Source organism: Penicillium subrubescens (assembly GCF_028828155.1).
Source record: "Penicillium subrubescens strain IBT 31985 chromosome Unknown utg000014l_segment0_segment0, whole genome shotgun sequence".
Taxonomy (NCBI): domain Eukaryota; kingdom Fungi; phylum Ascomycota; class Eurotiomycetes; order Eurotiales; family Aspergillaceae; genus Penicillium; species Penicillium subrubescens.
In genome coordinates this window covers 1-14,178 of record NW_026643164.1, presented here as the reverse complement: position 1 = coordinate 14,178, position 14,178 = coordinate 1, and the positions used below count along the sequence as shown (strand labels likewise).

The window sequence follows — 14,178 nt, the reverse complement described above, 5'->3', positions numbered from 1 at the left end:
AGGTAATCATCTTGCCCCCTCCAGGAGCTTCGTCAAGCTCCTTAAAGATAGCGCCGGGTAAGGCTAACGTCTTCTTAAAATTAGCCTCGTCCTTAGCTATCCAGGCGCCACCCATAAACCTGGATTGACCCGTCGCGCTCTGCGAGGCCACATAGACATATGGGTCCTTCCCGTACCCGCGGTAGTAGATACTGTTGCCCTTTCGCTCGGCCTTCACGAAACCGAAATCCTGTGCGAATCTGTCGAACTTGGCGAGATCTTTATGTTCGAAGTAGATGTGTCCGATGCGAGAGAGCTGTACTTTGGATGGGTTGTTGACCACAATCGGGATTGAGGCAGGTGGGAGTATCCAGTCCTGCCAGGACTTGGGTAGGCAGGCAATAATGTCCAGAATGAATAGGGACATTGCTCGCGTGGTATTACTTTTGTCCGTCTTCGTGCCTCGCGCGGGGCTAATCCCTGCTCTTCTGTGATTGTTGGGTGGCTGCTAAAGACTGTTAATGCCAATAAAGGAACGAGATCTTTCCTTTTTCTTTTCTTGTCTTTTTCTTGGCCTGTCTGTTTTCGTGGGTTGGGATGCGATCATTCAGATGCCACAGCAACGATTTTATATTTCTCGCTGTCTAGGTTGGCCCGTCCTTGTCATCATATGTGGTAACTATGTTAGTCGGACTGAGTTCCTCCGAGGTGAAAAAGAAGCAAGACTCCGCGGCACAACATCAGCAGTCGGCCGACAACTCAGTTACTCAGGTTACTCTGTCCACCTTCCGACTCAGCACCTGGGAAGCGAATGCTCGCGCTCATAACAGAGCCGAATTCCGATAGATCTGTGGTCAGCTTCCGTCCGGATTTCACTTATTCTCAATCAGACCTACGTGGACCACAACGCCCAATTGCCCCCGTCTTCGATATTTCTATGCCTCCAGTCAATATCGATGTGGCCATTGTAGGCGGTGGACCATCTGGTCTAGCCCTCGGTCTTTCTTTGGCACAATACGAAATTAAAGTATCAGCATCCTGAACCGCGTTCGGGTGGCAGAGATACAATATACTGATTACATCATGTTCCAGTCCGTCATTCTCGAAAAGGAAGATGCCATCACGCAGGACCCTAGGGGCGTAGTTCTTACCGGAGACGCTCTCAGGAGCCTTTATGCTCTTGGGTTGGGAAAGTACATCTCCTCGATCGGTCAGGGTAAGGGCGATGCCGTATGTCAACGGGAAGTAGTTTAGTACGTACAGGCTGACCGATTCATCATCTGCAGAACTTCACTCTCTCAATTTTCACACAACCTCCCCTCAGAATAAGCCCTTCTTTGTGGTCAACCTGGAGTCGGATATGATGCAGCATGCTTTGCCGAGTACTATCTTGCAAAGTCAACCAAAGCTGGGTGAGAGGCAACTCCATAACTTACCAAGAAAGAGACACTTAACTCGCGCGGGTTCGGGCCAGACCAGTGCTGATTCAGTCCACAGAATATTTCCTTAGAGAACTGGTGTCATCTTCGGATTATTGCTCTCTTCTCTCTGCCTGTGAGGTAGTTGGCCGTGATGAACACGCGGAAGGGGTGACTGTTCACTATCTCAATCGCGACCAGAAATCTTGCCAGATCCAGGCCGGATGGCTCGTCGGTGCGGATGGGAAAAGGGGCATCGTTCGCAAGCACTTTCTCGAACCCTCAGCAGGTATCCGCCAGGAAGTTGGGATCTTTGAGTACGACGGAACCTGGATAGCTGCGAACCTCAAAATCACACTCCCAACACCAGAGAGTCACCCTGATCTTGCGCTTTGGGCTGCCGGATACGACCAAGAGTCCGTATTTGACCTTTTCTGGCCCCAAAATTGGCATTTCTGCCGTCCCCCGGGGAGACCCGTGGCCTGTGGCCGGTTCGGTCCGCTTGAGGATCGGCTCTGGCGCCATGAGTTTGCTGTTCCGGAGTGGGACGATTCGATGGATGCTCTTTCGATGTTTTGGGATCATCTATCTCCGATCATTACCAGGAACATTGAGCCGTCTTATGGCGCAAGGCCGGTGGAGGTGACATTTCCCTCTGACTGCATCCAGGTCCTCCGCTGCCGGCCGTTCCAATTTAGCCACCGGGTAGTCAATGCGTGGTTTGCCAACCGCACTGTGCTGATTGGGGATGCGGCACACGTCTTTCCGCCCTTCGGTGGACAGGGCGTGGCAGGTGGTGTTCAGGATGCTGTTGGGCTGGCCTGGCGGCTAGCAATCCTTACTAAGATGGGCACTCTATCGTCCTCGATTACCTGCCGTAATTCTCTTCTACAGGCATGGGCAGCTGAACGGCGGATGGGCATCGACAATTCGGCACGTTTGACCCGTCAGAACGGCGAGTTGTGTAATAAAGAGGCTTCTTTCAAGGGACACCTACAGCTGGCTTGCGTGAAGATTGCTCAGGCTTTCCTGAACGGGCTTGGTATGCGACTTCCGCTAGTTGAGGCAGACAGCCGGGGCTACAGTGGCTGTGGCAGAGGCACTTTCCTTGCCGAATTTGGCGGGGGAATTAAACTGGGCCAGATCTACGTGCAGGTCCGCGTCCCAAATCTTCCGACGCTCAGGATTGAACTCTCGGATCAGACACTGCGGCGCGCCCCCACAGTGCTGACGCTTCTCGTTATTCAGCACACTCGGTGTCATGAGGGACAGAGCTTGGTTGATTTACGACAACTCCTTTCTCGGTCTGGGGTTAACTCTTCGATATTGTCGGATAAGTCAATCGTGCAGTTTGATCCTGAGGGGTCGTCGAATATCGAAACGGGCACGGGCCGTTGGCCCGTCTGCCGTGCAGCCCCTACCGATCTTCTTGCCGGATATCCCCTGCGCCTGGGATATAACCCTGATCAGTTCCTGCACCGCCTTGGAGATTCGCGTGCACGATACGTAATCGTCCGACCAGACCATATTATCTTCGCGACAAGCAAGGACCTTAACGGTCTAAGAAAGTGCTTAGAGGAGGTGAAATCCAGCATCCCTTAAAGAAACACCATTCGTGAATTGCGCTAATATTTGGCATACATTCTAACACTTATTGGTTGGCAGTGGTCATCTTGTGGTCCTGGCTGAACCTTGTGTACAATCTTTGGTCTAATTATATATATCTGCAAATAAACCACACCAAACCAGCTTGCAACGCTCTTTTAAGTAAATGCATTGTGCATAAGGGCTTCAAGAACCAAGGAAACGGAACGTCAGCGACTGAGAGCGAGATTTCCAAATTGCTAGCCTCTACGATGGCACCATGCCATTTCCCCGAAGGCTAGATTGCTCCTTCGTCGTATCTAGAATCCCTTGCAGGCTCACAGGTCAGATACGTGGCCAAGTGGGACCTTGCTTGGTCCAGCACTAACACAGGTTACTAGCTGGGTTGCGTTCTTTGCCTCATGCCAAAGAGACGGGTTGATAAGCACAGGCCATAGCAGAGTAAAACTCTGTCAAAAGCGTTCGTAGTGTATCTGGTCAAATTGTCGTGAGACCCGTCGAGAATTCAATTCTGTATGTGATTATACATCGAAATTCCTTTCTTGGGAGGAACGAGTGTTGGAGGAAATGCGATGGTGTCATCCGGGGACTATGGGATACGCAACAGATGGATATTGCATGCGTCTAGAGATGAGCTTTAGGGAAGATATGAACTGAATGGGAAATCTGCTTTGTATTTGGAACCTGAGTCAGAACATCAATTCCAACTGTGCCGCTTATGCTCTAGTGTAAGTTGATATTATTCTAGCGCCTCTCAAGAAAGTCAACATTACGCACAGCCCGTAGCTATACTAAGCAAGTTGCACTAGTAGCTAGTGTGAATATCTCGGCTTACGAAATCGCGAAGAACTAAATATATAATATAAAATAAGTGTCCTTATATATCCAGTCCTTCGTGGTTGTAGTCTACAGTTAGGAATAGTGGATAGTATACTAGACTAGTTATTCCTATAGTCCGTATAGTATACCCAACTGTATACCTTAAGGTCACGTATATCAGCGGCTAGTTCCTGCGTCGCTCTAAATGTCCCGTTATGTAAGTAGGTATTGGTTGTGATAGTTAGCCGCAGGCCGTTTCTAGCTCCCGCCCCGAGTATACGCCTTAGAGCCCCTCTAGGTATGCCTAAGTATACCGAAACGTACGTGATGACACTAATCCTTAGCGTCCGTAGAATAATTGGCTCACGGTTGCCCCTTAAATAGCTGCGGCCCCCGTGCCTCTTTGAGGTCCGTAACATTATATTAGAACTAATAGCTGTCGGATTTACGCCGTGTGCATAAACCCTGAGGCGTGTGCTTGTAGGCGCACACAGGTCGATCGAATACCACGATTATGGAAGAGTGACGAAAGTGCAATAGAGGTGGGTCGGCAGCGAAAAGGTTGAACAGTGGAGGGTCAACGCAGTTTAATCAGAATTGCCTTGAGCTCTATTCGTGAGTGAAAATGGTGTCAAACTTATGACATTATCGTCAAACTTATTCAATTTAACTAGGGAAACAGGCAGTATTTATAACTTTGGGTACATAGCAGAATGTCACAGGAAAAGACTGATGAGAATCCGAAATAACATGGGGGCATACGAGAGTGTTAGGAAACTCGTTGCTCTTTCCATTTGATGCAGTAGTTGATAATCAGCATCGTATATCATGAAGCGGTGTATAGGGATGCAGATTTATGCATCCGATTGCCTTAACGCGCATACGCATGCATGCGCTCGCTTAATGCAGGGATATACACACACACATATGTTGACAATAGCTACTTATTGTAAGGATATACTCTATAAGTCAGGATAGAGGCCTGTCAATCAGGTAGGAGAAACGGGGCCAAGTCAATAGTGTGAGATAGTCAAAGACTGTTTATTGAGGATCGTAAAACCTCTTCAACATAGGTCAATTTATATACAGTCTCATCGCTCAAACAGGAAGGAGATATATCCTTAGTAGGGAAATAGGAGCGGGGTGAAACACGAGGCTTATATAACCTCTATTAAGGGTGTTCCCTGCAGGAGTTCGTTCACATACTGATAACGAAGCCCTAGCGAACCTCCACAGAAAGCCTGCCGGCTTATCAGGTCCGGGAAGCCTAAGGCACTAACACTTAGGAATAACCTTATACTAGGGTATATCATAGCAATTATCCTCCCTCTAAGGATCGCTTGCCCTTAAGCGAGGTAAACAGACGCGTAAACAATTATAAAAAGTAGCAGTTAAATAAGGAAGGAGCGTATAGGCTGAAAAAAGGGAAGGTCAATACTAGGGGGGTTGCCTGGTAAAGGGGCAAACAAAAAAACGCGTTTCTTTGTTGATATCGCTAATATTACCCTCTTCCTTTCCTTCTTCCTCTCTTATCCTCTTCTATCCCCTTTTCTATATACCTTATTAAGACGCACCCTTTCGCTATCGTTTCCCTATCTATTCGCTCTCGAAAACCTTATAATACCTCCTAGAACCTGCACTACTACTTGTCCTCTTCTAGACAATCTAGTTTTTATAATAATTCTCTAGTGTATATACTATTTACGTACTACGATCGCTAAGTAGGACGTAACTCTAGGCTTACCTTTCGCTATTAAGTGTATTCGCGATATTAAGGCTTTAGTTTCGTGTAAATAGTGTTCCGGCTACCCTTCAATAAGAAAGGTAGGCCCTCCCGGTCGCACCCTATCAAAAAATATTTAGAGTTTAGGCAATTTACGATTAAGTCGTACGGCTGCTATAAGGAACTGTAATAGCTAAAATTTAAACTAGGTGTTGATTAAAGATAAACTTAGAACTCCTAAAATTTTCAAGTAAATCGTACGAGGGAAATCCAGGGTATTCAGGGTAGGAAAACCGAGAGCATTGAGGGTGGTAGGTCCGAATTCTGCCCATACATAAGGCCTCCACACCGCCAAGCATTGACCCTCAATGCCCTAGGTCCCTTGGGATAGGGTGCCCCCGCTACTACACTGCCCCCGGTAGGAGGGTGCCCCCCTAGTAGGGCCCCCTGTAAGGATTATATAGACTCCCTACCTAGTTTACTTTACTAAGGATATAATACTAAATCCTTCGATTGCTCAGGAACTACTAAACGTAATAGGCCACTAATAGTATCAATATGATGCCCGAAGCGAGGGCTATCTAGCTATAATAATCTTGATTTAGTCAGCAGTCAAAAAATCCTAAACCTATTCAACCTCATTTTCACTAAGGCCCGTGGGCAGTCACGTGACGGGGATAGCCTAATATACTAGAAGGGCCCTTCACCTACCTAGTATTTATTCCCCGGGTAGAATCGCATAGCTAGATAGCTAGATATCGCTAAGTAGGCTGGCCAGCAACTGGCGAATCAAGACCACTACGGACTGATTGCTAAGGCCACGGATCTAGGCTTGGCAACCCTAGCAATCTAGCTAGCCGAATCGGGTATAGCCTACCCGCCGGCCCTAGCCTTGGCATCCCCTATCAAAAAAATACTAGCCAAAAGGCCCCCCTTAGGGTAAGGCCCTTCTACGTGATAATCCTGGAATATTATTTGACATTTAGATAGATCTAACGATTCAATTAAAAGATTCCAACAACCCGATCAGGAGGTGGCAGTATTTCGGGTGGTTAGGGGGGGTATCGTATAACTCCAATACCCCCCTTGCCCCACTTTCTTAACTATGAGTCCCCCCCCGGTGTTGGGTCGGAATACCTTTACATGGTTCCGTTGGGGGGGGGACAGTGTAACCTTCCTCCAGCCTCCAGTAAGCAAACATCATCCAAATCCTGAGAATTTTGCCCGGGAATCCGGGTCTGGCGTTGAATGGGCTGTTGCACTTCCTTTTCGTTGTTTTTGGGCACAACGTAGACGGCCAAGTTGGAATTTGCGGTAGTAGAGCCAATTCTATGACAGGTAATGAGTCTGGTGTCTTCAAAAGAATTGAAAAGATCATTGAAGAGCTACTGACCAGAAGCCATAAAGGTAGAAATCCAACGAGGAAGCGGATAGTCCATGCCATATTGCCCTCCCAAATTTCGGAGTGAGTTCGTTTGCTCATCAATTTTTCCACCACAGACCTAGCATATGTCCCCGTCTCCATGCCATTCTTGTTACCTTGATACTTCATAGTTTCAATAATCTCTTTGATTGGAAGGTAGAAAGAGCCCTCGGGAGCAACGAGCCCATGGTGAAGAATGTTGCTGCGGACAAACCCAGTCACAATTTCAATAACATCTATATTGAAAGGCGCAAGTTCCTGGAGATATCAGAATCCACCATTAATTCGATTTGAGCATGAGCCTTACAAGTCGCAGAGTTTTGGTGTACTGGCTGAGAGCAGCTTTGGAAGCATTGTACGCACACTGCCACACGACCGGTACGTCCCGGGTCACACTACCAATTTGCACTATACGCCCCCGATGCGAGCGGCGAAGAAGTGGTATAAATAGCTGGCACAGACGCATAACAGAGAATACGTTGACCTGAAACACCTTTACTGCCTCTTCCAACTCCAGGTCCATTGCTGTTGCTGCATAATGAGTGCCCGCATTGTTCACTAGGAAATCAAGATGACCGCCCGTCCGTATAGCCACAGCATCTCGGAGCCTCTCAATGCTACCAGCGTCACCCAGCTCCAATGGAAATGCCTCAATGTTCTTGTATTGGCTTGTCAACTCCTGAAGGTGGTCCACACATCTTGCTGTGGCCAGAACTGTCACTCCTCGGGCCGCAAAGCATATTGCGAGTTGTGTTCCAATGCCACTTCTGCAGCCTGTGATGAGAGCGAAGCTAGTTTGCTGTACCATAATGGAGAATGATGACGAGCAGCAAGAAAATCTAGGAAGAAAGAAGTAAGTAAGAAAGAAAAGGGCCAGTAAAAAGAGAAAGTCTCCTGCTCCCAGTGGCTTTCACCTTGTTAAATAGCGGAGAGGATCTACAAAACTGGTAGAGCCGAGGCATTCGCTCAGGCAAGGAAAGATAGAACTCGGCCTGCCAATCAACACTTGGTAATTATTCCTCCGAACCGGTATGAGAAAGCTTTTTGAGCAGTCTCGTGAACTCAGACTCTCGCACGAGGTGCAGTGCCCAGAAGCTGAAGAGGAAATGGAGGCCGTCGAGTCTATCGGAAAGATTCCTCTGAAAGGTTCTTCCGAAGATCCCTCCGAAGAAATTCTTCGGAAGGCTCCTTTGATCCGTCCACCTGAAAACGACACACCTCCGACTTGGGTCCCGAGGCAACATCGAGATTCAGATAGATGCCTCCGAGCGTGCTGTGTGATCTCCGTTCATATTGTGAAGAACCGGGATTCCGGTCATTGTTGCTTCGATCTTCAAATTGTGGTGGCTGCTCTCGCGATCTTCCTGATTTCGAGAGTGACATCGTCTTTTTAGCCCTATTAATCCGTGCGGAGGTATACGCGCCACATATACATATTATCTGACGCAGATGAATCTAGCGGGCCTCTTCGGCCCACATCAGTTTTGAATGCACTCTAACCAAGCCGTGCTCGTGAAATTTTTATGAGCCAAAAGTGGATAGGTAAACGATACTTTGTCCTGCCGCTGTGTTTCATGGCCCCGGGGTGACCAAGGGATTTCAACGAGAGGCTGTCCACAAAGGATCGACGAGATTTGTATAATTGGATTTTTTTTTTCAATTCTGCTATACTTTGACCGAATTCGGTATTTGCAGGTAGACAGGTAGACGGAAGCGAAAGTAGTGCTCCCATTGGGCGCAGACAGGCGCTTCTCAATATCATGTTCGTCCGCGGAACAACTCGTGAGCTCAGTTCTGTCATGCCCAGCCAATAGATTCCTACTGCACCCCATTGGCTGGGGAAAGTCCCGAACTTGTCAAAGATTGTGAATGAACACGGCGTTGGCGTGATGGTGCACTCTGCTTCAAACGGCATGCGCAAAAAATGCTGTTTCAAAGTTGCGTCCCCCTCGGTGGGATGTAAGAACTGAAAGTGAAACACACAGACCTGAGAGATTATCTATCTCTTTAAAAACACCATGCTCACTCAAGGCAGAAGCATAGGGAAAAAGAATGACGATCGAAGGCCCAAGAAAGCTGTTTCGGAAGGATCTGTGAAGCGACGAGCAGCGGGAGCGTGCATCACTTGCCGCGCTCGTAGAGTCCGATGCGATGTACAAGAAACAGGCCCATCATGTTCACGCTGCATTCACCATCGATTAGAATGTGTCTTCAGTGAGCCAAAAGGCAAGAGGTCTGCCACCCTGCTGTCTGCCAACCTGCTTTTCTTCCCTTGTCACCGTCTTCCCAAATCTGCTTCACATTACAAACCTGGCATAGGGATGCTGACTGGAAGATTTCTTTAGTAGACGCAAGATTGGCCGTGCGTCCGGAGAACCGCATACCCTTTCGGGGTATACCATTTCCGAGGAAACCAATTCTCCCAATAGGGGAGACGAATCCCAACCCTCGGAACTACCACCTCCGCGTCTCAGCCTCAGTGACGGCTATATAGAGAATCAATCTTACGCAGAACCAGGTTTGTCAAATCTTACTAGCAGTTCGGCGCGAATAACGTTCTCATTGAGGTTTCAGGCATAAATACGTATGTGAGTGATGATTGCAAGGCAAATACGGACAAAAAGTCTACAAACTCGTTCCCTAGTCCGCCAACTAAGAGTACCGAAGCGATAGAATACTTACATTTCCGGGAGAGCGATGTCGAACACCATTCTCTGCCGAGCTATATCCGCAATCCTCCGGACCATCTTGCGAATGTTGATATGAGTTACCTTGACAGGAAGGATGCTCTGACCTAACTATCAGATATCTGGCTACTTAGTGACAGCCAGATAGCTCTGCCGTAGTCAGATATCTGGCAGGTTTCTGTCCCCCAGACATCTGCCAGATATCCAACCGCTCTCTACCACGAGTATCACCACTAGCCACTCACCTTAAGCCGAAAACTGTTTGAAACTTTCAAAAAATTGCTAGATATGTGAGCCTGTCAGTTACCTGATAGATATCTGATAGATATTTGATGAAATTCGATGATTTGGGGATAAAACCTACCGTGGGTCAATAGCAAGGGGGGGTGGGAGAGATGTGGAGGACGGAAAGTTACAAGTGGCGTTGTATGCCAAGGTATTCAGTGTGGGGTCGCCAAAACTGCCTGATTACCAGATTAGGCTTAGTGAATACAAGATCTCGACAGTGGATCCCCAAGGTCTCGGCCTGAGCTGAACACTGCATAGGTTCAATATCATCCAAGTTTCCTGCTACTGCTTCACATTAAGAGATGTTACCGATAACCAGTGGGTTGCCCAGGAGATTGACGAGGAGATTTACTAGGGGGTTGAGCAGAAGGGTGCATCTCGACGAGGTATATCAAGCAGCTCGATAATCTCGCTTCCAAGGACTCGAAAGCGGTACCAATTGAATACCGAGGATCATGAACGTATGCAGGCGTCTGGGCCAACCCTGCAGTCCTGGTCGCGATCGCAGAATTGAGGGGTAGAGGGATAGGAGGATCGGTGGATGGGGAGGGGTAGTTCCATATTAGAGTGCTGTTATAATTGATTTTGATTGAGAAGCTCTCATTGGCCAGTTAATTTACATCGTGTCGTGGAAAAGTGGAGAGATACATTACAGTGACATGGGATTGGTCCAAATCTAACCCACATTTCCTATGGGTCTGTCTGTATGTAATATGCGGGTAACACCTCGAGATCGGTATTGTCACTCGAATTATTTACACCGCCATGGGACAGCTCAACCTACTCCTATTCCATTCGTTCTAGTTTCCTTCTTCAATCAATATCTTTACCTGATGGTTCCGGTAGCTCTCATTGGTCCATATGCATACTAGTCTATACCGATTCAGCTCGATTTCTAGCATTAAATTGCACTTACAGAAGGTTGAATAGGAAGATGCGTATGGTATGGGGAATCAGAATGGTAGATTAGGTGTCAAAGCGAGCTGACCGAGTTAACCCTATAATCTGCCGTAGACGGCATGCCATATCGAGCGAGGAGCTGCAGACGAGCATCGGCCGGGGAGCCGTCGGGTCTTGGAAAAGCACTTGCCAGTTCCTGAAACGAACTTGGTGGTCTCGTTGACGGGTTGTAAGGCCTTTGCGAAGAGGTAATGGCACGTGGTGCTTACTGTGCAGGTTGGGTTACCCGCGAACCGCGTGGGCATATTGCACAGCGGCATCACTGGCAAAGGATGAGATTCTGCGACTGCTCCCAAATGAGGCCACATGCTTCAAACACGTCGTCGATAGACTTCGGACTTGCCATCGCTGGCGACTGGGGTTGGGGACTGAAGTACAACGCATATCCACCAGGCGCGGCCAGGGGTAAACGCACACAGGGTACAGGAGCATCAATATCCTACACTCGCAAGGATGGCACACGGTGTATTTACTATCCCGGCTAGCGGCGCTGGTGTAGAGCACCCCTTTAACTCTGCTCGTGACGCCTACCACTATCGAACGGTTCGTCTCAATGAGACCGCTGTACAAGACCTAATGATGTATCGCTGTATCTCCAAGTCTGAAGTTGATACAACAAATCTTGCAGCTGGATCCGGTGAGGGGGAAGAGCTACCGACGAAGAGAGACAGCAAGCAGCGCTACGAAGAGAAGAAAGACCAGGTCAACCTACCCGGTTCCTATTAGCGATAATGAAGAGGATAATGATAGAGACGGAGATGAAGGTGACGGTGAAGGTGAGAGTCTAGATAAGATATGTGAGGTAAACTACGCACCTCTCGATATCTATGTACCGCCCGCTGCTTACCAACCTAGCCAGCGAGCTCTAGGATAGAGGCGAAAGAGTGTGGGTTCTTCTGGGGAAGAAGAAGATGAGACTGAACCTTAACTACCCCCTCTGCTACAGGATAAGGAGGGCTACAGTCAAATGCAGACTCCTGGAAGAGCATGGAAACTTCCAAGAAACCTAGGTGACTACGATGTAGCCTACAAAGAAATTTACATTTCCCGTCTTCTATTGCGGCTCCATCGAGGATTTATAGAGCTATCTAGAGTAATATGTATGTTACAAACTTTTCGTCCATGAAGCTATTCCGACCGACAGGAATCCGGTACCTGAACGTCATGCTTTCGCTCAGGAACCAGCGTTGAGAACTTCAAAGATCGACAGCGTGATCAAGCCCCCGCCTGCATCTCAACCACACCGCACACCTCCCCATTCCTGCATACTTCCCGTCCTCATGCTTGACCCCTCGTTCTTTATTCCCAACAGTCAGGACAGAGGAGTGAAGGGATAATGGGAATCCGCAGAAGAGTCGTGTATTTAAGAGAATGTTTGGTTTTGACTTCTTGGGCGTTCCCCAAGAAACAGTCTTGCCTCAATTGACTTGTTGCCTTCTCCCTTACTTGACTTGTTGCCTTCTCCCTTACCTGACTGACAGTCCCTCTATCCTGCAAGTAGACCTTATCTTAACATGGTAAGTGTAATACTCAAAGCTACTAGGAAAAGCGCATAACTTATGCCAGTTGCAGATTTTAACTGGCACTGTTTACCCGTAGGAGTCCCACGAACATTTAAGTCCCACCCATGGCGCTAAAGGGTAGTCCCAACTCCCGCCCACGGCGGGAAGTCCCAGGTCCCACAGTCAGAGTCCCGTGGGAGATGCCAATGTCCAAAATAATCCATAGGCTATCGCACTAGAGATAGGGTCCACTATACTTTAAGGGTTGAGCGTCTGGCAAGATAAGAAAGATAATGAGCGTACAGTTTGTAGTAGAAGGGAAGAAGAGCCACCAATGCTGGTTTTCATATTACGTCAAGCGACGCGAGGCAAGCGAATAAAGTGCACCACAGATTAATATTTAAAGCTCTTCAACCTAGGGGGCACAGCATTTCCCACTTCCAAGTCTATTGGTCTTCTAAAAGCTCATGCAACATTCCTACTCTGAACAGAGATGTACCGTTATGCGAGTGCATGAAAACTGCCAGGTCAGCATAAGAGTTCCTAGTTCCTACATGTAGAATAAAAGAAATTTCAACGTAGAAAATATAATTTTTTGGGCCTAAGGAGCCAAAACCTAACATAAAGCCGCGGCTGTGAAACTTTTCTATGGTCAGGTCACAATATCAAAATTATTTGGCCTCAATCGAAAACGACTTGATGACGTTCATCCTTACCTCTCCTTCTTGAATCAACGGATATCGGAGTTCAAGAGAAGTAAGATTGGGCGTTGACAACGAAGAAAAGAATGATAATGCACTTGGTTTCAGCCGGCCCACCAGTTCCTCCCCTAATATTTCATAATCCTCACAATCGACCGCGCACGTATCTTCATCAAAATCTTTCCAGCTTTCCGGCTCAAGGTCAAGGGATATGATCATTTGTTCCAGGCGAGGGTACACCTCGTACGTTTTAAACAAATCTGGGCATATTTCACGCATGCGAAGTTTGAAAATCTTCGTATCTGGGAAATTGAACCGGATCAGATCACATCCATGTACTGGACTAAAAGAAAAACCATGCATTTTCGACCTCGTTTCGAGAGGGGCCCCAGGCATATCAATCGTAAGAGAATTGAGTTGACAAGTAGAGATTCTCTTGAGGAGGTATTCGAAAGTTGCAGCGAAGACGGTATCCCACGAATAGGCAGTCTCAGCATAGTTAGAGAAATTCAATGATTTTAGTGCCGGCAAGGAGGGGATTATATCGGCGACTTGCCGGAGCGACGAATTGAGTCTTTGGCCGAGACTGACGGATCCGCGAATTGCTTGATGATTTCCGATTTGAGGTTGCCTTTCCAGAACAATAGTGAGATCTTCCGTATTTTCGGTCATGAGGATGAACAGATTCTTGGGTAGCCTGTTGATATCGAGCACTTTCTTCGTGGAAAGTCGGACTGATCTCCATTGGCGGCTGACCAATGACAGGTACCAAAATTTGCAAACAAGTAGAGAAGACAAGGTTGAGTCAATATGACCTAGGATCATATCGACAATTTCTGCAGGAAGTGAGTTCCAACAAGCCTTTTTTGGTCGACCCTCTTCCGCCGGAATGTCACATTCGTTTCCATCAGCGGATTTTAGAAACAAGAGGAAGGAACTATTCCGTTGCATTTCTGCATCACTCGAATCTTGGCCTCGCAAAAAGCAAAGAGCTACGAGGCCAGCTAATCTTATTTATGCGATCAATAGCGGTTAGGCTTAGGGTTTAGGCTTAGGCTTAGGGTTTAGGGTTT

The 14,178-nt window shown here is 47.7% G+C and overlaps 3 protein-coding genes across 3 annotated transcripts; 1 reads left to right on the top strand and 2 right to left on the bottom strand.

Moving 5' to 3' along the window:
• Positions 1 to 1,062: 1,062 nt before the first annotated feature.
• N7473_013251 (putative monooxygenase) lies at positions 1,063 to 2,999 on the top strand (the record flags this gene model as incomplete). The annotated part of the gene is made up of 3 exons (XM_057159190.1): positions 1,063 to 1,195; positions 1,266 to 1,391; positions 1,477 to 2,999. 3 exons carry the CDS (start codon positions 1,063 to 1,065, stop codon positions 2,997 to 2,999), a joined length of 1,782 nt encoding a protein of 593 aa, XP_057001926.1.
• Positions 3,000 to 6,744: 3,745 nt separating this feature from the next.
• N7473_013250 (SDR family oxidoreductase) lies at positions 6,745 to 7,775 on the bottom strand (the record flags this gene model as incomplete). The annotated part of the gene is made up of 3 exons (XM_057159189.1): positions 6,745 to 6,873; positions 6,938 to 7,225; positions 7,275 to 7,775. 3 exons carry the CDS (start codon positions 7,773 to 7,775, stop codon positions 6,745 to 6,747), a joined length of 918 nt encoding a protein of 305 aa, XP_057001925.1.
• A 3,165-nt stretch (positions 7,776 to 10,940) lies between these two features.
• Positions 10,941 to 11,147, bottom strand: N7473_013249 (uncharacterized protein; the record flags this gene model as incomplete). Its single annotated transcript, XM_057159188.1, has 1 exon — positions 10,941 to 11,147. The coding sequence occupies one exon, from the start codon at positions 11,145 to 11,147 to the stop codon at positions 10,941 to 10,943; it is 207 nt and encodes a 68-aa protein (XP_057001924.1).
• Between the last annotated feature and the right edge of the window lie 3,031 nt (positions 11,148 to 14,178).